Genomic DNA, 25756 nt, shown 5'->3' on the forward strand with positions numbered 1-25756 from the left:
TGTTCGATTCAATCTATGAACGGCTTGTTACAGGCCTGAAGGCAGGATTGCTGTTGGTACTGAGGGTCTGGTGAAAGGCCTGTAACGGTGAATATAAATGGGGTGTGTCGCCGAATGTAAGCATGCGAGTCAATTCAAGAGTGGGGCTCTTGACGGAGAGTCTTGCAATCACGAACAGCCAGAGTACAATTATAGAATTACTTGAGAGGCAGTGTGAGGCAGAAAATAGATACTTTTCTATACATTGTCACTGATTGATTACATGAGTGTAGAAAAGTGCGTTGTATGAGTAGAAAAGTATTATTTTCTATGTACAAAGTACTTTTCTACGCCCCTAGGAAAAAATGTAGTTTGGTGTAGTGTCTCATTTTAACTTGTAACTTCTTCTTCATTAGCCGTCAGACCAGTCTGGAGTTGTAGGTGTTGGATTTGGAGTGCCTACATATGCAAGACTGCATGTAGGCGCTTATTTGAGCTGAAAATTGAATGTAGGCGCTCAAAAATAGCGCCTACATTTCAAATTAGATATGTAGGTGCTTGAAAATTACGCCTACATTCTGAAATTTTGAATGTAGGCGTAACCAAATGACACCTACATGGGTTGTTTATCATGTAGGCGTCATTTTAGATGGTTTTCAGCGCCTACATCATAAATTTAGGCGCTTTTTCGTGGGAAACACCCATGTAGGCGTAATTTGGCCAGCGCCTACATGGTCTTCTTGTGGGCTGCAAATAGCAACGGCCTTTAAATTTACCAAATCAAACTCAAAATACCTTAAATCAAAATAGTATGAATCAAATTGACAATAACACTTTGGGTCTTCTTTTGAATATGATCAATCAATCAAAGATGAATAATCCTGTTCAACCAAATTTTAATTCCGTCAATCAAAACCTTTTAAATTCTTCAAATTTAATCACTTCTTCTAATTCAAATTTCAGTTATAACAAATCAAATAGTAATAATAATCAGATGAATGATTTAAATCCAAATCTCAACAATTTCACTCATCCAATTCAGTCTAATAATCAGATGAATCATAATATTTCCATTCAACAATTACCTGACAGTGAAATGAATTTAAATGAAGATAATCAAAAGTTTCATACGGATTTTAATCAGAATGTAGTTTTGACAACTCCACCTTCCAAAAGAACTTCCCATTCTGTTTCAAATTCAAATTCATTTCAAACTGCTCCCTTATCACTTCCACCTCAAAAACCTTCTCCCTTTTCCAAAGTTCAATTAGATTTAAATCACGGAGATGAAATGGATTTGGATTCAAAGCCCGTAGATCATGAAATGGATTTAGATTCAGATTTAGACGCGGAAGGTTCAACAGATGACGGAAACAATGATGACTTTATTTATATTAATAAGCAATACATTATTAAAGATCCTTTCAACAAAAAAAATAAAGCTTTTGAAGATGATAAATTCAGTGAAGGTGAGTTTCAATTTTTATATTTTTTTTTACATGCTTGATAATTCTTCATATTGATATGTGTTTTTCTACGTGTTTTAAAATTTCAAAAACACGTAGAAGCTCTTCATAATCTTCCAGATGAAGCTGGAGCTGAAGGAGACATCAATCTCAAAGGTATTTGATTATATTTTTGATTTTTTGTTTTTTGAAATTTTCTTTTTTTCATGTTTTTGGTCGTTGATCCATCTATTTTTTTTTTGGTTCTTTGTTCAACAGATCTTCCAGATATCCACGTGGCGTGTTCTGCTGTGGATGCCGACTGGCCTATAATTGCAAATGGTGAGTGATTTTCTTTAATTAATTTCGAAATTTGATGCAATTTTTGGTTATGAAGCTGGATTTGTAGCGCCTACATTTGCACGACTGGATGTAGGCGCTGATTTGGGCTAAAAAAACTATGTAGGCGCTTTGAAATTACGCCTACATGGTTCCTAGGGCATGTAGGCGTAATTTCAAAGCGCCTACTTAGCAGGTGCTCATTTGCCAGCGCCTACATAGCCCAAATGAAATGTAGGCGCTTTTTTCGAGCGCCTACATTCTAAAAATAGAATGTAGGCGTACACAAATGACGCCTACATTCCATTTTCAGAATGTAGGCGGAATGTAGGCATACACAAATGACGCCTACATTGGTTTTTCAGCCTGTAGGCGTCATTTGAAAAAGAAAAAAGCGCCTACAGGCTGTATGTAGGCGCTTTTTGGCGGAAAACATCCATGTAGGCGTATTTTGGACAGCGCCTACATGGATTTAATGTGGGCCGCAAATAGCAACGGCCTGATAAAAATACGCTGGTTTTACGCAAAATGAATTTTAAAAAAATACGCCAAAAACAAACTAACTTGAAACCCTTCTTTTATGCACAGCTTGTCCAAATTTGTAAAAAATACGCAAAAAAACTTGAAACCCCTCTTACACAGGGACTTTTAGTACATACACAGAAAAACCCTGTTGTGTAAGAGATACCACCGTACAAACCCGGTACCGGGGCACCAATTCTATTTTGACACCAAAGGGGCCAAGACACATACATGTTGCCATTCCACATCACAGCCATAGAAACAACACCACAACCTACGGCAAGTTCAAAACTATTCTTAAATGATTGACCTCCCCAGAAACTCATCCCACAAACGTGTTCATTACGTACAAACTTGAATCAACGCCAACCAAGCACAAAGGAACCATTTGATTCATCAATTTAATCCAACTTCAACCAAACCATCAAACTTAAGTAAATCTCGTCAAGTTACTGCTACTTTCAGTTTTGTAACTCCTTTACCTATCTCATTTCCATACCAATTGTCACAGACCTATTCAAGTCATGGATCAAATCAGAATCAGTCTCATTAAATGAAATTGAATCATATTTATCACAATTTGAACCTAATCCAAATCATAGAATTCAAGCGACAAGTTCATCAACATGTCAGGAATTTTCAACACCTCTAGGTCTTACGAGTGAAAATTGTTGGTTGTTTTAATCTATCAAAGATCATTTACCTAATTTGAATATTGGAGTTAATAAATCAAGTGAAGAAAGCATTGAAATACTTTGAGTTTCAAGTGGTGAGATTGTATTAGGTACATTACCTGAGACTGATGATCATCAAGTTGATGAATCACTGAAAATTTGAAATGCTACACAATTCAAGGACCAAGATCTGATTAAGCTAACAGCATTTGGTGTTTAGCTTATGCTGGTCATTGATGTGATTTCTTTGCTGGTCAATTATATGATGGTGGAGCCAATTTAATTGGTATGTTGTTTCTTCAGATTTGTTGAAGATTGAGATCAGTTTCAAGGCCATATGCATTACTTCTTCATGATCGAAATCATATTTGTGATAAATATGATGATATGGGTAAATATGATTTCAAATCACAACCTGAAATGATGAGTTGAGAACTGACTTGATTTGAATCTTATCAACCAAACTGCTTGATTTAGAGACTAGGTTTAGAAGAGTTAAAAGCAACAGATCTGTAATAATCCATGATATACTTGTACCGGATTATGCTTGTAGTGAGGAGCACGGCGCGGGGGTTGTACTTTGTCCTCCCACGCTTGTAGTCTTTTCTCTTCATACTGCAATCTAGTTAGATAGCCATTGGTACCTTACCAGTGTCCACTGCGAGCATTGGTTCATAACATATTGCAGTATCTCTATCTCAACGCAGCCGACACAAGATCTTGAACGTAGTATACAACAGATTAGAATTCATTAACTCGAAACACTCAAAATTAGAATTGAAGAGAAGAATCGGACGAAGGATCATCAGATTAGAAACCTTATCAAGATTCAGTAGAAACTTTAAATTAGGATCGACACCGTATTCACAAGAACAACGGCGAATTTCACAACACCAGACGAACAAGGTTCGGAACAATCTTCGTACGATACAGTCCCGAGCCAGGAGGAATCAAACCTAGCAAATACTATGGACCCGGTAACTACTAGCCTTGCTTCGATACTAGATCAGCTCACGAAACTGAGTACGAGACTGGACGAAGAATTGGAGCAACGCCGAATTGCCCAAGAACAGTTGGAGAAGGAATCTGCCCTACGCCAAGCGACTCAAGACCAGTTGAATAGTCTTGTACAGCAGCTCAACGCGGGGAACCAATCCCAAACCCAACAGCAGGCGCCACCAGTTCCTGCAGCGCAGCCATCCGCTCAAACTCCCGGTCAAACTCCCACACCACAACCTCCTGCTGAAACCCTTACAGTAGCAGACGTTAGGCAACTTGTGGGCCCGTCCAGAGGCCCGAAAGTGGGGACACCCGACAAGTTCGACGGTTCCAAAGGCGACAAGGCCGAGGCATTTGTCAACCAGGTTGGGCTATACCTTTTAGCCAACGCGAACCTATTCCCCGACGACAAGGCGAAGATCATCTTCACCCTCTCTTACCTGACTGGCGAAGCCAACCAATGGGCGGCACCCATCTTCAAACGACTCCTTCATCCGAACGACGAGGAGGAGCTATCTTTTAAAGCTTTCGGTGCTGCCTTCGAGGCGACGTTCTTCGACTCGGATCGCCAGAATCGAGCCCAACGTGACCTTCGAAGCTTACATCAAACCGGCTCGGTGGCGGATTATACGTCCAAGTTCATGTCTCTAGTGGCGCGAACGAACTGGGGTGAAGCAGAACACATCAGCCATTATCGAATTGGACTTAAACAGGAGATCAGAGTTAATATGATCCTGAAGTCTTTCGATTCGTTATCTGACATCACTGCGTACGCTTTGGCGGTCGACAACGAGCTTCATCCAGGATTACAACGCCAACCCGCGACTCGTACCACTACTGTCACCGCTAGTACAAGAGATCCGGACGCCATGGACCTCTCGAGCGCTAGAGTCGAGTATTCTAGATCAGGTGTATCAAGGGAGGAAATGGCGAGAAGAACTGAAAAGGGGTTATGTTTCAAGTGCGGGAAGGGAAGACATCGTGCTGCTGATTGTGGAAGAAAAGATGAAAGAGGAAATTGGATTAGAAGTGGAGGTGGACACAAAATCGCTGAATTAGAGGCTATGATAGCAGAACTCAAAAGTAGTAAAGGAAGGGCTGATGACTCAAAAAATGGCGAAGCTCGGGATTGACGGATGTGCCTCTCCCGGGCGTTCAAGATGATGTAGTGGGTATAGGGGCTGTTGAATGTATGAAACGCAATGCAAACGACCCAAGATTTTTTCTCTCTTTACCCTTGTCCCACCCTCATCTCTGTGCCACATCTAGACCTGTTGCCCTTTGCCTTCTCGACTGCGGAGCTACTCACGAAGCAATCAGCGAGAAGTTTGTTCACGATCACAACCTGCCTACGACCGCCCTGACCAATCCGTGTACTGTTAGTGCATTTGATGGTCAGGTGAGGACCCTTCGCGAAGAAGCTCACCTATCTATCGGCTCGGACACCACACCCACAACCTTTATTGTGACCCAGCTTAAGGACTCTTACGACGCTTTGCTTGGTATGCCCTGGTTCAAGAGACACGGCCATCAAATCGATTGGCGACGCGGGGTTTTCAATTCAACCAACGGACCAATTAACATCGCAGCTGCTGAAGCAGTTTCGTCACGACCGACACCACCCTTGGAGGAGCCCACAAGGGACGCTAGGCAATGTGACGAGGGGGTATGTGTCAATGACACGCTAATACCCCCGCGATGTGAGTCTGATAGTCCTTTATTTCAAATCATCCCTGAGACAGCTGGCAAGCTTTATTGTCCCTTAGAACAGATTGAATTAGCGACGGAGGACGCTACGACGGATGCGGACCACACTGCGACTGAACCATCAGTCTCTTCCAATCCGAAAACACCCTTGGAAACCCAGGATGAGGCCACAAGGGAAGCTAGGAAAAGTGAAGAGGGGGTATGTGTCAATGACACGCTAGTACCCCCGCAATGTGAGTCTGTTACTGCACTCACCAAAAATACCCTTGAGACGGCTAGCAAGCGTTTGCCTTTCCTAAATCCCTCCAGCTCAGATCTATGCGCGGCGAGGACGTCTTGGTCAACGGCGGCTAAGATCGCGGTAAAGGAAGCAAGCAATGTACCAAAGAAGACGGTTGAGGAACTGGTACCCACGAGGTATCACAAATACATCAACATGTTCCGGAAGTCTACGGCGCAGACATTACCCCCAAGACGAAAATATGACTTCAAGGTCAATCTCGTACCAGGCGCAACGCCTCAAGCTGGACGAATCATACCACTGTCCCCGGCAGAGAACGCAGCACTGGACACATTGATCAACGAAGGGTTAGCTAACGGCACAATCAGGCGGACGACCTCACCATGGGCAGCTCCAGTTTTGTTTACCGGCAAAAAAGATGGCAATCTACGGCCTTGCTTTGATTACCGACGCCTCAACGCTCTTACCGTCAAAAACAGGTACCCGTTACCTTTGACAATGGACCTTATTGATAGTCTTCTTGATGCAGAAGAATACACCAAACTTGATTTAAGGAATGCTTACGGGAATATCCGAGTAGCAGAAGGCGACGAGGACAAACTGGCCTTTATATGCAGAGCAGGCCAGTTTGCACCGCTGACGATGCCCTTTGGCCCTACCGGCGCGCCAGGTTGCTTCCAATTTTTTATACAAGACATTCTGCTGGGACGTATTGGAAAAGATACCGCAGCATTCCTTGACGACATCATGATCTATACCAAAAAAGGATGCAACCACGAGGAAGCGGTGGATGAAATACTAGCAATCTTAGAGAAGCATTCCCTGTGGGTCAAACCGGAGAAGTGCGAATTCTCCAAGTCAGAAGTCAGCTATTTAGGATTAGTAATCTCAAAAAACAAGATTCCAATGGACCCTGCTAAGGTTAAGGCAGTAACGGATTGGCCAGCTCCTAAGACAACTTCTGACGTACTTCGATTTATCGGGTTTTCTAACTTCTATCGCCGCTTCATCGATCAGTTCTCAAAGAAGGCCCAACCTCTACATGATTTGACACGAAAGGACACCCCTTTCACATGGACCCCGGAGAGACAGGCGGCATTCGATGAGCTTAAAACAGCGTTCACAACAGCACCCGTTCTGAAGATAGCCGACCCTTACCAGCCGTTTATTCTGGAATGTGACTGCTCAGACTTCGCACTGGGAGCAGTCCTTTCGCAAAGAAGCCAGAAGGACGGTGAAATCCACCCCGTTGCGTACTTATCAAGGTCTCTGATACCGGCCGAACGAAATTATGAGATTTTCGACAAGGAACTTCTTGCCTTGGTAGCTTCCTTCAAGGAATGGCGGCAGTACTTGGAAGGTAACCCTCACCGTCTCGACGTCACTGTGTACACCGACCACAAGAACCTGGAGAATTTCATGACCACGAAACAGCTAACAAGGCGGCAAGCCAGATGGGCTGAAACCTTAGCATGCTTCGACTTTGTTATTAAATTCCGACCAGGCCGTCACTCAACCCAACCTGATGCTCTGTCTCGACGACCTGACCTAGCCCCAACTTCAGAGGACAAGCTGACTTTTGGTCAACTCTTACGACCATCTAACATCGCCGACAACACTTTTGCCGAATTCGACTCATTCGAGGCACAGTTCCAGGAGGACGTGGAAGTCGAGCACTCAGAGGCTACCAGATGGTTTGAATTAGATGTCCTGGATGTGGAAGCCGAAGACGCAACTGACATTAATGTTCAACATTGGTCTGACACACAAATCATGGACAAAATCAGAGAAATGACGCCTCAAGATCAAGACTTAACCGAACTCATGACCGCAGTTACCAGCCCTATGTCATCTAAACTTAAAGGAGCAGTAGGTGAATATGAGGTAACAGACGGGGTACTATATCACAGGAGCAAAGTGGTTGTACCTTCCAATGACAAACTACGAGCGGAAATCCTCAAAACCTACCACGACAGAAAATTAGCGGGACATCCAGGGAGAGCTAAGACCCTTAGCTCGGTGAGGCGTAACTATGTTTGGACAGGTCAGAAAGCGTACGTTAACCGCTATGTCGACGGCTGCACGTCGTGTCAACGGATCAAACCATCGTCGATGAAGCCGTTCAGAGCATTGGAGCCGTTGCCTATCCCAGCCGGACCATGGACGGACATCAGCTACGACTTGATCACCGGATTACCTCTCTCAAACAGTAAGGACAGTATTTTGACTGTCATTGATCGCATGACAAAAATGGCCCACTTCTTACCCTGCAAAGAGACTGATGGAGCGGAAGAATTAGCTGATTTGATGATGAAAGAGGTATGGAAATTGCATGGTACCCCTAAGACCATTGTATCAGACAGGGGAAGCGTGTTTATATCCAAAATCACCTCTCAGTTGAACAAACGACTGGGAATCACCCTTCACCCTTCCACGGCCTGGCACCCTCGAACAGACGGGCAGTCAGAGATTGCTAATAAAGTAGTAGAACAATACTTACGTCACTTTGTTACTTACCATCAGGACGACTGGGAGGCCCTACTTCCACCAGCCAAATTTGCCTACAACAACAGTACCCATACGTCAACCGGTGTGTCGCCATTCAAGGCGAATTATGGCTACGACTTGAGCCTCGGACCAATCCCGTCGGAAGATCAATGCGTACCAGCAGTGGAAGAACGCATAAGCAGACTCACAGAAGTACAAATGGAGCTACAAAGCTGTTTATTAGGTGCTCAAGAGGCGATGAAGAATCAATTCGACAAGGGAATCAGGGGTACACCATCATGGGAAATTGGACAACGTGTGTGGCTCAGCAGCAAAAACATATCAACCACGCGACCGAGTCCCAAACTGGATCATTGTTGGCTGGGACCTTTCCGTATCGTTAAAAGAATTTCTAACTCTGCTTATAAATTGGAACTACCACTGACAATGAAGGGAGTACACCCTGTCTTTCATGTCTCATTATTGAGGAAATACGAACCAGATACAATAGGTACCCGAAAACTACCACAACCAGCTCCGATCACAATTGAGGGAGAGAAGGAATGGGAAATAAATGAAATATTAGATTGTCGAAAAAGGTACAACAAGCTCCAATATTTGATCAGTTGGAAAGGATTTGGTAAAGAAGAAGATTCGTGGGAACCGGCGTCAAATATGAATCATGCGCAAGACTTAATCAAAGCTTTTCACACGAGGTTTCCAGAGGCAGCAATCAGACATAAAAGGCATAGGAGAAAGTGAGAGCGGGTCAAGCTTTTTCCCACGTGGTTTTTTAATGCTGACCCAGGGATAGAGCGCAGAGCAGCAAGAGGGACTTGGGCGCTAAAAGGGGGATAATGTAATAATCCATGATATACTTGTACCGGATTATGCTTGTAGTGAGTAGCACGGCGCGGGGGTTGTACTTTGTCCTCCCACGCTTGTAGTCTTTTCTCTTCATACTGCAATCTAGTTAGATAGCCATTGGTACCTTACCAGTGTCCACTGCGAGCATTGGTTCATAACAAGATCACAAAGAAATTGTGAAACCATTATCAGAATCAAGAATCTATGATTCAATTACAATCAAAACATTCAATGATTTACCAAAATTAGAGAACTTGAATCCAAAAGAACAAGAAAAACCACCAAATGCATACATTACTACACTTTCAATCCCACCATTTTCAAATCAAAATCAAAATGAACATTAGGAAGATAAAAAGATCGGATCCAAAACCTTACAAAAAGAAAACAAGAAAAGTGTTCAATTAATTTAAATGATACCAATCCAAAGTTTGTACTTAGACAATCAGTATTAGAAGAAATCATTGACGATTGTGAATTAATAAAATTTATCTTAGGTTTAATTGATGAAGAACTTGATGAAAATAAAACAGATGTTTGAAGGTATCTTGAAGTTGGTGGTCAACATCTAATTGGATTTCAATGTTCTTGTTCTTCTTAAACTTCTTGATTACAAAAGACCTGAGGTTATTAAAGTGTTGAATATAGGTGTTGCAAGATTGGTTTCCAAATGTGAACTTTCTGTATCATATCACTTTTTGGATTGTAAACAACTTTCACTGTAAAGTAAGTTTTTCATCCAAAAGTATCACACCAAGAAGCATGAACTATCATCCAGAAATCAAGTTGGTACGATGCAATGCTGAGCTATACCAAACAAGAGGAGATTCACTGCTTGGTTGTACCTTCTGGACAAGCCTCCATTGGTAGTTCTTTCTCCGGATTTAATCTGATGGGAAGAGGCGAAGCTAAGTTGTTTGTGGGATGGAATCACATGAGAGGAGGTGGTTTTGGATTGCATTCATGTTGAGCGATGAGATGATATCTTCAGATATTATTCATGTGATTGGACTGGTTGGATCGCCTGAACAGTTGGTTTGCATAGAGTTGATGTGATGTTGGATCGCCTGAGCGGTTGAGTTGCATTGACTTGATGCGATATTGAATCGCTTGAGGATCAGGTCGTGCTGAGTCCCTGCGATCTTGAATTGCATCAAGGTAAGATCACACAAACCTATGCGATTTCACACGTTGGATCGCGTGAAACCTGTGCGATGTCATATTGCACAGGCTTTCCATTACCTGGCACATGTGTGATTTCACATCGCATCTCACCATGCGACAAGAGCGCGCATGCCACGATGCGATGGAAATTTGTTGGAGGTCAAGAAATACTTTATGCTAAGCTTCCCAACGATGGTTCCAGTGATGCATGTGATTTTATACTACTCGTTAGGCACAGCGAATGGAACAAGGATGTGAGTGACCTTATTAGAGATCTTTGAACACTTGCTCATGACGCTTTTCCAGATGATGACTTATTCAGAGTTTGTGAGTCAATACGACTGCAACGCGAAAGTAATGATGCAAATAGATTTGGCCATTCTTGACCCCGGTAACATTGTAAACATCACTGGCAATGTCATAGGTTACTGTGAGGGCTTGCGACATTGGATTGTCAAGGTATGCAATATTTTCCTTTGTATTGACGTGGTAACTGATCAATACCCAGGTCCGAGATATTTCCATTGTTTAGGCTTCTCCCTGTGAATCATTCAATCTCATTCAAGTCTTCCACTCCTTGATAATGCTCTGCAAGACGTTTTGCTAATCATTAAGAAGTGTATTCCTCGGTATTATATCCTGGAAAGCTATTTGGACCAGTTATGTATTATTATCAAGGCTCATGTACTCCAGACTCATTAATTTTTTCCTCAGCTCAAATCCAAATGTTTTTGTATAACATTCGCACTGTTATTCCTTGTGGCGATATCAAAATTTCAAATACAAAATTAATTTCATGACCTTTGTGTACATAATGATATCAGGATTTAATATCACAAAATGTAAAAAAACAAAAATATCATCACTGCGCCATTTTTACAAATTTAGAAACGCAATTGCCCATGAATAACGACTAATTGCATTCTTGAGAATAAATCCTGCTCATTGCCGTACTGTGCCTACTAACGTAATGACTTCAACCTGTTTCCGTGACAGGATTTTGTCATCAATAAATTCCTGCTACTCTCCTGATTTTACTATGAAAGTGACTTACTATTGTTATCCATTCATTTGCGTTACCGGAGCAATTGATGATGGATCCACTTACATCAACGATGTTTCCAAAATCGAATGTTTGGCGACCAAGCCGCGTTTCTATCAAGGGAGGTACCGCATATAAACTGTGGAAATTGCTGTTATACCAATATTAGACCATAGGTCAGGCGTCGAAACATTATTCATTTGGGAAAGCTTACGGTCAATCTGCTTGCAGTATGAGTAAGCATCAGCATCCATGCCACTTCATTCTCAATAACCCCCTCCCGACGCCAGATACGGGCAATACGTCCTTGGGCCTCAACACCCATTTTACTAGATCTCGGGTGAGGAGAGCCCGATGGTTGAGGAGTGCCAAAACATTCATTGGTAGGGTGCATCCTTAGGTTGCCCTCCGCCAAAATCAATCCAATGTACCCTGATAAGTAGTAGCATTGATTATTCAAGACTTTTCCGTCAATGGCTGTCGTCACCAATAAGAAATGCAGATTTGGCAAGTCAAATTCCAGCAATGGTACACTGACTCGAACCAATTGCTGTGCTCTATCGGGTGTCACACCTATAGGGATCTATACAATAAAATCATTGCTTGGTGAGGACCCCGAGACTACTCACTTCAAGTCCCAACTCAAATAAGCCGCTCCATTTTACGCGTAGGCCAGCATCAAAAGGTAAGTCTGACATCTGAAAATCTGGCGCTGAGGTCCGCTTGGCGGAGTGAGAAAGATGGCGTTGATCAATTGATGAATTTCAAGAGAGTACATTTATTCTCTTCTGTAGTCTAGATAAAACTTACATCAATCAGCTATGTGTCTGAGTCTCACAAGAATAGTCAACGGCGCCCTCGAATTTGAAGCTTCCGCCAGGGATATGCAATCTGTTCCCATCATTCTGATACCAACCGAACAGGCGCGCGATTTGGAAAAACTTTACTTTCCTCACTGAATATGCCTTGAGGCGCTATGTATCATGTGCAAGACTACGGTCCAATACGATGATTGATGAGGTACCAGATTGGCAGTACATCACCGTTTACCTGGCGGGTTCTCCGAAGCCTAGGTCTGACGCTGTACCAGGTTACTTTAGTTCTATGGTGGCTCGAGCTGACCTCTGCTCCCAGTTCCCAAAACCAAGGCTTCCAGCTATGCACATCACGTATAAATAAAAAAAATCCTCATCCGATGCTGCGCGAGCCACGACCTTCTGTCAGGACTAACTCTGGTAGAAGATTAAATGCCATATCGATTATTACATTCGTTACAACTTTAGCAGACTTTCAGGTACGGGAGCTTAAAATCACTTGAGATGTCATTAATGTCATTCACTATGAATGGCAAGCAATGAAGACTCTTATCATATAGCCAACTACTCTCTGAATTTTGATACAAAATATATCACTATCATTCTATTCTGGTGAAACTAGATTGAGACGGATGTCTACGCAACGCTTGCGCCTTGGAATTGTATTAGAAGGCCAATTCTTGATCACATCAGTTGTAAGCTTCCTTTCCACCCCTGGAATGCGTTGATGATTCTCCATATTGATATCGAAGTAACTATCTCACCACGATGTAGAATCACGTAAACAAGGAAAACAACCCTACAACAATCATATACAGATCTTTGGTCACTGTCGGGGGGGACTCGCCACGAAATATTCCGCTCATTGTGATACCGTTTCAAGATAATGAGCTTGCCATTGGCAGACATTATAGATTACAAGGAAATATTGTCACTGTAAACATCATTCAACTTCCCCAAATTGTAAGAGGAAAATGATTGATAGTACAGTTTGTCATAAGAGAATCTAATACTGCACACCTGAGCCATTTCACCCACACTACATATGTGCGGCAAGCTAGGTCAATAGTTGGCTATCATGTACATACAGGTCTGCTCAGTTTTTTGCCCACCAGCAGAAATAAAACACATGTAATACCACATGTAACTTTTTTGACTTTGAAAAAATTGTGCCCAAAATTCACTACATATAATTCTGTAGGTGCTCAGGCAATATTGTTGAAGCTATTTCTTAGTAACAGAAAGGGTGTTACATGCAGTTGAGTTGATGAGATTACACCAAAACATTGAGTCAGTGTATGTAGTCAATCTTTGGAATGCTTTTTTTGATCTCAAAAAAGTTACAGTGTGTATTACATATGAATAACTTATCCTGATGAGCATATATAACTGAGCAGAACTGTATGTACATGATAACCACATATTCACTGAGCCTGCTACACATATGTAGTGTGGGTGTTATGGCTCAGGTGTGGAGTGATAGATCATTTTATGACAAATCATACTCCCAGTCACTTTTTCCTACCCACTTGGGGAAGTTGAATAATGTTTGCAGTGTGTACTATCAAACACGCGTGGTGACACGTTGTTTTATCCTAATAGACAGAGCAATCTTACTCCTCTGCACCCAAACATTGTTCAACAACCAAGTCCCACAACTTTTGTTAGCCGCGGGAGAGTTGTTGCATGCCATTATCAGAGGAGGGAGGCGCGGTGGCGCGCTACTGTCGCTCATGTCGCGTACGACTCACAGGTACGTTCACTTCAAATATAAGCATCGACTTTATGTTGAAAGACCTTTTCAGCTGGATAGTTATATCGAGCTTGGGGTTGAATGTTATATGAGTCGCTCAGTCCTTTGTGAAGTCGGCAGAGCCGCCTTTCGCCCAGGTAGCCTTGTGGCACTCGCTGGCAATGTGCTGGATAGTAATTCCCTGGAAAGCAAATGGGTGTTCAATGTAAGTTTGTAGTCATGCAATGGGAACTCCGCTGAGCTTGTGATGTTGTAGATAATGCAAGCAGAAATCCCAGTCACAGGGCCATTTGCAGACCTTTGGCTACTGATATAGGCTATGAGCAATTGAATGGGGTTCGTTAATGCGGATAATTTTGACGTTGCTCCCGTGAGTGGGTTTCATTTTGGGCCGCATGTTTTACGACCCGGTTGATTACTGATTTGGCCCAATTGTTGTAGTTTGAAAGAAGGTTGGTACCTATATATTATCTTTGTGCAGACCAACACTTGCCTTCATCCGAGTGCACCCTGGTACTAGCTATTTTTGCATTAATATGTATAGAGTGAAGCATGCATGTTGCCAAGTTGGGCTTCAACAAAAAAGTTGTGGTGGTAGATCTATTAGCGTTAATAATTCTTTTTTGGTGGGGTGCCGCCCGATGATTTTGAACTTTGTACCACGTATTGGTTCACTCCGCTATATAGTGCCAATGTATGGCTATTTTCATTAATGCGTCCTTCAATGGGTTGCCTCCGCGGCCAAATGCTAAGCAGGCACAATATTCTTCTTGGTCCTCATACTCCTTTTGTGTGGATCTGTTGTAACAAAAAAAATCCACATGCTTGATCTTTTTGAATATGAGCTCACACTCATTAGGTCGCTCGCCCTGAAGATCAATATATTTAATGCGGTAACCAACCCATTCATCAGCCTTAAACAGAGTAATGTTCCTGCAAGCATCTGCTTAAATTTGCCATCTCATGGTCAATAACTCTTAGCCTGGAGTTGGCAACCATAACCTTTGAGCTTTGCTATGTATTTCTTTACCCGCGGATTCTACAGCTTTGTTTCACTGAAGATATGAACACTCCGAAGTCAGTATCTTTTCCCATGTACTGGACTGGATACGTTTTGTTACAAAATGAAGTTGGTATGCTATTGCATTCGAAACCTTTCTTACAATTCTAACGCTCAACAACATTATACAGGTCAATATCAAAAGAGTTCATGGCATACATTACCAATGTTTCGAAATCGAAGCTCTCAATGTTATCTCGCGGTGTCCTCCGTCTTCATTCACACTGACAGTGACCGATGACACATTGTTTCAAGAAGGCGTAGTCGTAGCATTGTCTGGAGAAGCCGTGGCGCCCCCCAATAGCACATCAACAGTGATCTTCATGCGCGGACGTCTCCAAAGATTGACTAATATTGAAAGGATGTTATGTGGACCGCAGACTAATGTTATCAATGTTTCAAGCCGAGGAAGAGTTACTCATTGGAACATTTTGCTGGGGAACTGGAATGCGTTGGTTGTGCGCCATAACGTCTGGGTTAACACTGTAAGTTTCTAAGACATTTTTCATGTCGATTGGGGCTAAAGTGCTACACAGTGGGAGAGATGGATGAGTTTCTCGGCTATATATGTTGATATCAGTGACATAGTTATAGCTTCTTCTCAACCATGTGGCTTAGGTTAAATCGTTTGGTTACAAGGAACGCTGTTACAGTTCTCAGTAGAGAGTAATATGTGGGTGGTACACATGAGTTAACTTCCTGGATTATTATGACTTTGGTTAACATGCCTATAATTAGGTCAATAACATTGTGTTGGAGCGTCCTCGATCCCGATAAGACGTTAGACTGGATTTTCAAAATGATGTATTTCTGCAGTCATGTATGTTACAAGTGCTCTGGACACACTATTCTGCTTATTTTGGGTCTCCGTAATGGATATAGATTATGGCCGTTAGTTGGTTTAATTGTCTTGGGTAGATATTGCAAATGTGATGATAATTACGAAATTGCAAAGATACACTTTCCATTAGCTTGATATATTGAGTAACAATTTTGTATTCCTCACAACAATGACACTCATATATCCTTTGGGTGAAGTCGATTGTAGTGTTCAAACCCGCTTGCGTTGAGAATCAATGCCATTGATTATGACGCCCACATAGGCAGCGTAGGCGTTATGATTATAAGTACCTTGCCTACTGATTCAGCCACTCTTGGTTTTGAATATTACCAGGCCTGGGCAAGTATGAATTTTTTTTGAATAGCAGTTAAACTATCGGAATTGAGATGCAATAACCTCCAATGGTAAAGCAATAAATAAACAATACGCTTTGGCACTATATTACTTTCCATTGTCAACATTTTTATGCTCTCGATGTGTACTACTATACCTAAACGCTCAAGTTACATTCATTACGTTGCATATGTTGAAGGAGAGGTACACAGTTTTGCTTATTGATAGGTTCAATACTAAATTTCTTTTTCGTAAATAGGACACTTCAATAATATCAAAGGCTTGTGGTTTCGTGTCAGTGTGTGGGGGTATTGCAACTTCGGGTTTTGGCAATGAAGGTTCTTACGCGAATGCTGTGCTCCTAACCTCTACTGGTTGTTTCAATGATCGTTTAAAATCTGGGCATTTTTACGCAATGACGTGCAAATTGATTGCCTCCAATACCCTGATCATTGACCATCTTTACTTCAACAAGGATACCACCATCGATCTCGGCAAGTTTTGTGGGACAGTTCGAGATGCTCTTTATAAAGTTGTCAACAAAACCACTGCTACTATTTATGGGTTTATTCATGCTCGCCAACCCGTACGCGAATGCTCGGTGGGTAGAGACATGTTGACCTTGACTATAAAGTCGTATGACAACGATCCTATGGTGCGTATCCTTAACATTCGTCTCTCCACTTCTGTTAACATCGCCTTTTAACAGTCCGCGGCGTCTGTGACGTGGTTGACTAAACACTACGTGAGGACAACAAGTCAACCTGAAAGTCAATTGCATTGTTACCAAATCGGAGCCGAGGTCATTAGTAATGGTGTCATCAAAAATTTCGATGAGGATAGTAAGATGTGGGAATGTGAGGTAAATACATGGTGAGCCAATAGTCAAACATTTGCTGAAATTATATTGTTTTCAGGTAGAGGCTTTATCTATCATCAAAGAGGCCCCAAAACTATCATACACGTCCATTCCAGCGGCGCTTCCCAAGAATATCACTATGAGGACAAATGTCCTAGCTAATGCATTGTCTTCATCATCAACTGACACCTCAGGGGTAACGGTATCTTACGAGGGCGCCGAGTGCGCTTTGTGTACTTCAATTGGTGAGATCCTTTCTTTTGAGGGAGTACATCACATGAAGGTGGATTCTAAACAAAGACGGCGGTAATAGGTTTGAGCCATCAGCCAGCTTGAAAGAACTATGGGCATGATGGTTTTTTCCTCTGCATGTTGTATATAACTGTAATGCTAAGATTTGGGAAAAAGTGTTGGCATTGACGTAAATGAATCCAGTGGGGTCAGGTTATGTCAAAACGGCAACATCATTGATCTGTTTTATGAGAGTATCCTCCTACTGAGCTTCAGTGAGCGCTCTTGAAATTCTATCAAATTACAACAGGCACTATACTGCGACCAATGTGCATACCATCAGTCGGCCCTCGGTTGGGACAATGTCTGTGACATCAATAAAAGAGTTTAGGCATTTCAGCCATGTGATTTTATCATAAATCTATAACTTACATTGCCACGTCCAAATCTGTATTACACAACAGCAGCCCCACTTCAACATTGTCAATTCCTTAGAAAGTTACATTAACTCCCGAGAACCACTACCTTCTGAATCACGATATGTCTGCCGTTGTAGCAAACACCAATGTATTGGACAGCCAGCTTACTATGTACTGGAGCGGAATAGTTGCATTAGAAAATGAAGTACGTACCCAGGTTGTTTTTGCTACGCCTCTATATTGATTTTAGTTATCCAAATGTGCCAGTTTGAAATTATAGAGAATAATGTTTCGAGGCGGTGTTTTCGTGGCACCATTGTGTTAGCCCATCCTGTTTGTCGCGTATCTCATATACACATCATAGCGACAGATAGTGAGGCTCAACTCCAGCCGAATCAATACATTCGCCTCAAAGGTTACATCATGAGGAAGTGTCGTGATAATCGTACATACCTATGTATCAGACCGAATCACAGTGTCATTTTACTAGACACTGGCAGGCCAGTGAGTACGGCCACTTCAATCCAATTTCAATCCAATTCAAATCCAATTCAAGTTCAATTCAAGTTCAACATCAATCCAATATCAATGTATGATCTAGAGTAACAGACAAACAGTCTTCCAAACTCAACTGAAATTAAGTTTAGTTGCATGTCCACGTATGAAGGCATCAGAATTTCTGGAAGGTATGAGTAATTGTCAGATAAACCACAATTATGATGTCAAATACCCTTCTGAGCCTCATCAAAAGACTTCTCCTTCAAAACAGAGTTTGTAAATATCACCCAATGAACAGCTTGAGAGTTCCCCGAGCCATAACTCAGCAAAGATTGTGTAAAAACATTATTCAGGGTTACAAAAGCCTTCATGTTTGAAACTCCCCAACTCATTCAACTACCAAGGAGAGATGAGTTGTGGTATCTGGCTATTGGATAGGTACAAGGGGTTTTGTTTGTTCTTTTCTAGTATAAACATATATATATATAAGCAGTACACATACATACAACCCATCACAAAAACACCTGTGAAAACACATGAAAACCCGCCAGGATTTTGGTTATTTGGCGGGTACCCATTATCATGACTCTTTTTTGGGAAGGAATATTTATATACTTCTAAATATCACCATTATATTAAATGGAGAAAGACAGAAAAAAGGGGGTGATCAGGTGGTCATCTTTGGTTTTGTGATTCAAATTTATTCATCTGTTATATTCATATCTTGTTACATTTTTCAGCTGACATGGTTGCTCATTTTGTTTTTGTTGTTGTTTATTTACAAAGGTCATTTTTATGTACTCATATATCTTTTTGGTTCTTTCTTTTGTGAAGTACTTACTCTCTTTTTTAGGCAAGAGGTGCTTTTTTAGTTTGGAAAAGCTTGATGTTTTCACTTTGAACGATGATGATTTCAAACTGCAAGAGAAATTATATGTGTACATCAGCTGAAGTCTGAAATCCAAAATTTTTGAGTGCCTTGAGCAAGGACTTTTCTAAAACGGGTCCAATCTGACGGGGTAACGGGGCCAAGCCCGGGTGCCTATTCTCAGACAGGGCCGCCAAGTCGCGTCTTGGCGACCCCAAATGATGTCACAGAAAGTGATAAACAAACAAACAACCCTTATGTTGATTGATTCCTTGCATCCACTTCTATACTCCATTACCACACTCCTGACTCACTTACCACTTTGATCAACCTCTCTCCCCTTAACAGCCTTGGTGATCGATCCATCCAAAAAGCTTGTGAAAAACTTTTAACCCCACAACTTTTCACAAGTTCAACAGTACCATGGCTTTATCGTGAGTAGATGGATTGTCTCATATACTCTATACCTGATAATCTTATCAATAACTTTTATCATCTTCATCATGAACAACACTTTACTCAAGTTCTTATCACTTTTCAATTGTTCAATCTTTAGTTTCTTATATATGTAAATCAAATCACCAACAACCTATCACCTATCAATCAATCAACTCTCATATGGCGATTCATCCATTAATTAAAATCACTCCAATACAATATGAACCCTCAATCAATTCATTCCATAAAATAACATCAACATCATCAAGATCAACTCCATCACCATTACCTTCATCACCATTACCTACATGTCCAACAACAACATTCATTAAATTGACTGATTCATCAAACTCAAAATTACAATTGATTCATAAAACTCAAGATGAAGAAGAAGAGCTGAATGGGTTCAAAACTGATCAAGATTTCATCAATCATATTATTCATGCTGATGATCATAATCAATTAGAACTGTTTCTTAATTTGGACAGGGATCTGATTCATTCCAGATTCACTTGTACACGTCCCCACGCCTAGGATTTGTAATCATCGGGTTTGCAACAAGCCACGGCCCCGCCGCTGCCGAACCTGAATGATTACGTAAACCACTTGGAGGGGACTGTACATCCTTGCTCACCTTCTCTTAAGTCTTAATCATCTTTGCACTTATTTCTTTTCTTTTGTTTACCCTTTTTTGGTAGATTGGTTGATAAGTGTAAACCTGATGAAAATTGTAGGGCTTTATAGAGAGCCAAACCAAATTAGGTCATGCATCATCACCATTGCTTCTTTTTGATGTTTTTCCTAAACAGAATTCTTTTCTTTCAACTGGACTCAAAACTTTAAAGCTTCAAAAAGTTAATCAAATATCATTCAATTCAATGATCAAAAAATCATATGATTATAACAAAACCTCAAAAAGATCTGAAATCAATTCATCAAAACTACATAGATGTTTGAGTAAATGGGATAAACTTGAAATCAAAGATCAATCATCTCTAGTAGTTTGCTTGAGATTTCATTGAACCTTCAAAGGTTTATGAAACATATGTATATGTATAATTGTATTGTGGAGAATATAATATTTTATTGTTCTGTCCTTTTATATTATCTTATTTGCATAGTTGCAAGTTTTCTGAATGTGATTGTAGTTTGTCCAATACTTCATGTGATAAATATACATGTGTTATACCACTTGTTGATAATTGAAGACAGATATCCAGCTGCTTAACATCAGTTCTAGAACTGGAAAAGCTAGCCTGATCCAGAGCAATTTGGCTTTGAGTAACAGATGTCTTTTTGGTTGATACTCGGCGTTTCCACTGTTCTGAAGCAGTTGAAAATCTGTTTCTCAAAAATATGGGTTTGACCTGGTCAAGTTCTTTTTGTTAAGTGTGTCCTGGATCCTAACCAGCTAAAATTATGTTAGATGGCTTTGAATTGAAATGATCATACAAGTCCATAATTTGTTGATGGAGAGCATCAAAGAGTACCTCATAAGTTCAAACTGTACTGCATAGGAAGTTTTCAGAATGGAGTATCTACCATACTGAGCAATTAAAAGGAAGCCACCGGAAGTTTTGGGAGGATCAATTTTCATCCTCAGCTGTACTGTTGAACTAGCTCCATACCGATCTTCCAGTATAGGCAGCTCGTGCATATCCCCCACCCAAACTGAATTTGAAGTCAATCTGAAGTTGGACTTGAATTGAATCTGAATTGGATTTGAATTGAATTGAGGTGAATTGTACTCACTGGCCTGCCAGTAGGGGTTGGGCGAAATTTCGACCAACCGGTTTCCAAAAGCAATTCAATTGCAGTTCAACGATTTAGGAATGCTTTCGAGATCGCTCGAAAGCAATACCAAAGCCACTCATAACTAACCAACTTTTTGATCCGTCTTTTTGCTTTGCAAAAATACAGACCGGTACGAAGTGCTTCTTCAGAAGTCCAAAGCTTCACCCGTTCAAAAGTCTTACATGGAAAATTGATTTGCGCCGCTGGGCTTGTAAGTACAAGCCATGCAAACACGCCTTTTGCACCTTTCACTGATCCCCAACCCTTCTCTTCAGGCAAAAGCTTGCCTGAGTATTGCCTAAACACTCTCGGCTCTGAGCTCAGATCCGTAACAGATGCGTGAAACCCATAAAACTTGCTCTCCACCATCTTCAACTGCTTTTGCTAGGCTTCTCAGAGGCGCAAAACCGGTTGGTCGAAATATCGCCCAACCCCTAGTGTCTAGTAAAATGTCACTGTGAATTCCATTGAAATACTGGGCATCAATGATGTTCCTTCCATCATAGACGCTCACCACTTCAGTGTTCGCAGCCGTGGCCAAATCATGTATTGTCTCCCTTATGCGAACCCGGATAGCACTCACCCCCAAATTGTAATGCATGTGCTCCACACAGCGTGGAACTCTTGAGTCTTCTGTCAGTTTTCAACCGTTCAATCTATTAGTTTAATTATAAATAACACAAAGGATCCTTTTTGTAGTTGAGCTCGATTGTCCATTTTCATGCGTTCTAAGAAGCTTTGGAGGAGTTTGTTCTCAATATAGATCAAAATGTTCTAAACACCGGGAATCTCGTGGCTTTTGAAGGCAATGTAATCAATTATTCCCATAACAATGGCGTTTGGATTGTAAAAGTGAGTTTTGAACGTAGTAAGCTAATTAATCACACAACGGCTGATAGCAAAACAGATTACTAGCGTGATTTTAGTTGGCACCGCGGGCCCGATAATCGACTAATGCGCAAATGATTGCAACAAAAATCAACAATAGGCGCTGTTATTGACATGCTTCTAAAGCTTATCTAAATGGTAAAAAATAAAGTTCTAGTAGCGCATGACCTTTTGAGCATTTTGTTAAATTCAGGTAGCAAGTTTTTTACTAAAAGTAGAGAAGGCTGCTGATTTCATTCAAGATTTAGGTAATAGATGTAAATAATTTGTGCAAAGTGTAGACCAGTGTCTGTATGAACAATCTAAAGCGCCTGAATTGTTAATTGATGCTTTCCACAACAGTCCATGTCTATGCAGTCGAGCTCGCTGTTACTGCAATGTGTATGGGGAGTTGCAAGCAGGGGGAAAGATATGGTGCATAATCTTTACTACCCATGCATGCCGACCGCACAAAAATTGAACTGCAATTATAAGAGAATGCACGCATACAAGTCATAAAATAATCCAAATATTCTTTAGTAAGTGTCAATTTTCAATCACACAGCGTAACCCCATAGTGTAATGATTCTCAAGACTCTGTGGCGGCTAGCCGCCTAATATCTAGTAAACAGTTATAAGATAAAGAACTTAAAAAACATTTAAAATATAAATTCTTTTACATTTGTGATCAAATACCTAAAAGAACCCTACCTTCAAAGAAGGCAACCAGCAAAGTTAATTAACTGAACCAGGCGTATCGAAGCATACCCTCAGCTAGCCCTGTTACACATCAGGGACTAGTCCAAGATATATTCGATGACGTACCACAGAAACCCTTAATTAACAAACTACATTTCATGTCAATTTGAAAGAGTTCCTAACACTTTGAATAGCCAACTATTCTTCCTCAAAGAAAAGAAGAATTATCTCTTATCACTTTAACAATTTATGAACAAAAAGCTTTCTCCTTTTTACTGTTAAGAAGATCAACCAATAACTCATTTTCCTCCTTCCGTTGAAAAGATAAACTAGTAGCGCTTTCAAGAAACCCTATTCAGACTTCTTCATCGCTCCATACTAGTTCTTTTGTTCGGACCTATTTCTCTCTCCTTTTTTCATTTATCCTTTCTATCCGTATCAGCATCAACTAGGACGTTAAAGATTGTTTGGTAGTAACCATCCGACTAAAGTTCCTTCAACCCCGGCTAGAAATCTTTTGATAAAGGCTTGTTTTATCAAATCAACGCTAAAGTGTTACCCAGGACCATTTTACGTTTCTACATATTCACCTAGGCAGATCATTAAGTGAGTGCACTTCTTGATATACTGGCAGTGGTTTTTGTACCACACCACAGACAGCTATAACCACCAATTATAGTCTTTTTTACTTACAAAGAACTGAAAAATAATTTCTCTCAGAAGATAGGAATCTCTCCTAAGCTCGATAAAATACATTTTGTAAGTATCTGTAGTTTGATTCTAGACCAACTTTACCTATACTTCTAGTATCAGGCTGACACCTGATCTCTGGAGGAATTGTTCAAGCAATCAAACAAGTCAACCAAAACATAGATATACCTGCTCTAGAGCAATCCACAGTTGAGGTACCTGCTCAGCAAGTGTATTCCAATTTACCAAAGTCTGTAGATGTTGTCACAAATCACACCAGACACAGAGATATTCTGAGGCAGTCAAAGCATATGGGAGGCCTGCCATTGAGCTCTGCAGTTACATATCTATTTTGGATTTTTTGCAAACTTCAGCCTTCTATTGCTTGGCTATAAGTGCATCAAATACACAGTGAGATACATCAATGTATGGAGTTTGAGCAGGCGCACAGGAGCTTCCTTTGGTCCAAAGACTGTTTATTTGTAGAGTAAAAAATTATGGCGGGTTGAAAAACTCCCCAGCCAAAAGTTTCTTGCTCACATGCCAAATTTTGTGGATAACCCATAAGTCCCTCTCTTGCAGGCTTGCTCGCCGAGAGGGACTCACAGGGGCCAAAACAGGAGCTCACATAGAGGTGAGCATGAAAAGCCTTCCATATTCATTCCAAAAACAATCATTTGCAAATATCCTTTCATGTCACAATTTTTTGTTCTGTTCAGGTGATTAGCATGCAAAACTTCCACCTTGCCCAAGTTTGCTCAAGTTTGCTCATCTTCATCTTGATTGAGCATTCCAAATAAGCATTCCTTGAGCACAGATGAGTACTCAGGAATCAGCTGGCACACCTCCACATACTCAGAATTGTGCCCATTATAATCAAGCCTTTGAAAGAAAAAAAAAACATGTAAACATGTCTACATACCGCGCTTCAAGAGTTTATCGGTATATTTTTTGTGCTGTGTCTGTCAAAATTACAAAAGTACCAAACCTGGGTTAAAACCGGTTTTGTACCAAAACACCGGCTAAGGATATGTCAATACCAACTTTGACAGATCCGTTGAGGACAACAGAGGTGTCCATCTTCGCTCTTTGACCCACTCATGGTTTATATTTAGGGTATACAAATATGTTCTGGGAATTTTCAGAAGGTTTTTTCCAGAACGCCAGAAGTTTTTTTTTTGGTGTGTTCTGGCGTTCTGGCATTCAGCAAATTTGAATGCACCACACTTCCAGAATGCCAGAAACCCCGTGAACACAACCCAACTCCACCAGCTCACCCCTCATCCCTACTCACCTCAGCACCAAATCACATCACCATCAGCTACTCCATCTCATCACGATTCACTACTCTCACCTCGAATCCTCGAGTCGATTAGACATTTGAGATACAACATTTTTCTCTAATCGACTCGAACATCTGTCGAGAAAAGATGTTCGAGTCGATTAGAGAATTGAAATCAAATTTCTGAGGAGTTCAATTAATGTTCAACTTCTTCGTGAAGTCGGTTTTCAGACAAATCACAAAGACAGTCAACATGAAGAGCAAAGCTTTCAAGTAGGTAACTAACATGGTTTTCAAAGAGATTGGTTCGGAAACAATGATCTCATTAGTTTGAAAAGTGGTCTGAAATTGACAAATCAAACGAGATCAACAACGATCGTTTTAAAAACTCAAAACACGATTAACAACAATCATTTCAATTCAAAAAGGTACATATTTACAGCTTAACACCAAGTCAAGTGAGACTGAAGAAATCTCAAAAAGGATACAAAACAAGACTGTGCATTGATTGATTTTGTGCACTTGAAGATCTCGTTTCCTTTTGAGAGACATTTGAAAACTAAGAAACGAACACAAATTGAAACCGATGAATCCCTCTTAAGATGAAAATACATTTAAAAACTTGCTTCAAATCTTAAGGGCCGAGGTTTTGAAAGTCAAAGGCCAACGGTGTGACGATTGGATTTTTGTGAGGGCTGCTTGGTTGGCTGAAGGTGGGGGATCACCGTCGATCACTTGATCCAGACGGCTGCAGATTTTGGATTGTGTTTTCCTCGAATGCCAGAAGGGTTCTGGTGTTCTGGAAAAAACTTTCTGAAATCTCCAGAACATATTGAATCATCT

At 41.0% G+C, this 25756-nt stretch overlaps 2 protein-coding genes across 2 annotated transcripts; one reads left to right on the forward strand and one right to left on the reverse strand.

The window, feature by feature from the left end:
* Positions 1-11386: 11386 nt before the first annotated feature.
* MELLADRAFT_59493 (uncharacterized protein) lies at positions 11387-12164 on the reverse strand (the record flags this gene model as incomplete). Its single annotated transcript, XM_007405319.1, has 4 exons — positions 11387-11405; positions 11533-11579; positions 11681-12049; positions 12096-12164. The coding sequence occupies 4 exons, from the start codon at positions 12162-12164 to the stop codon at positions 11387-11389; spliced, it is 504 nt and encodes a 167-aa protein (XP_007405381.1).
* Positions 12165-15127: 2963 nt separating this feature from the next.
* Positions 15128-17480, forward strand: MELLADRAFT_102256 (uncharacterized protein; the record flags this gene model as incomplete). The annotated part of the gene is made up of 8 exons (XM_007404923.1): positions 15128-15163; positions 15226-15579; positions 16143-16278; positions 16528-16562; positions 16744-16923; positions 16978-17130; positions 17186-17349; positions 17441-17480. The coding sequence occupies 8 exons, from the start codon at positions 15128-15130 to the stop codon at positions 17478-17480; spliced, it is 1098 nt and encodes a 365-aa protein (XP_007404985.1).
* Between the last annotated feature and the right edge of the window lie 8276 nt (positions 17481-25756).

The sequence above is a fragment of the Melampsora larici-populina genome (genome assembly GCF_000204055.1).
Source record: "Melampsora larici-populina 98AG31 unplaced genomic scaffold MELLAscaffold_3, whole genome shotgun sequence".
NCBI lineage: Eukaryota > Fungi > Basidiomycota > Pucciniomycetes > Pucciniales > Melampsoraceae > Melampsora > Melampsora laricis-populina.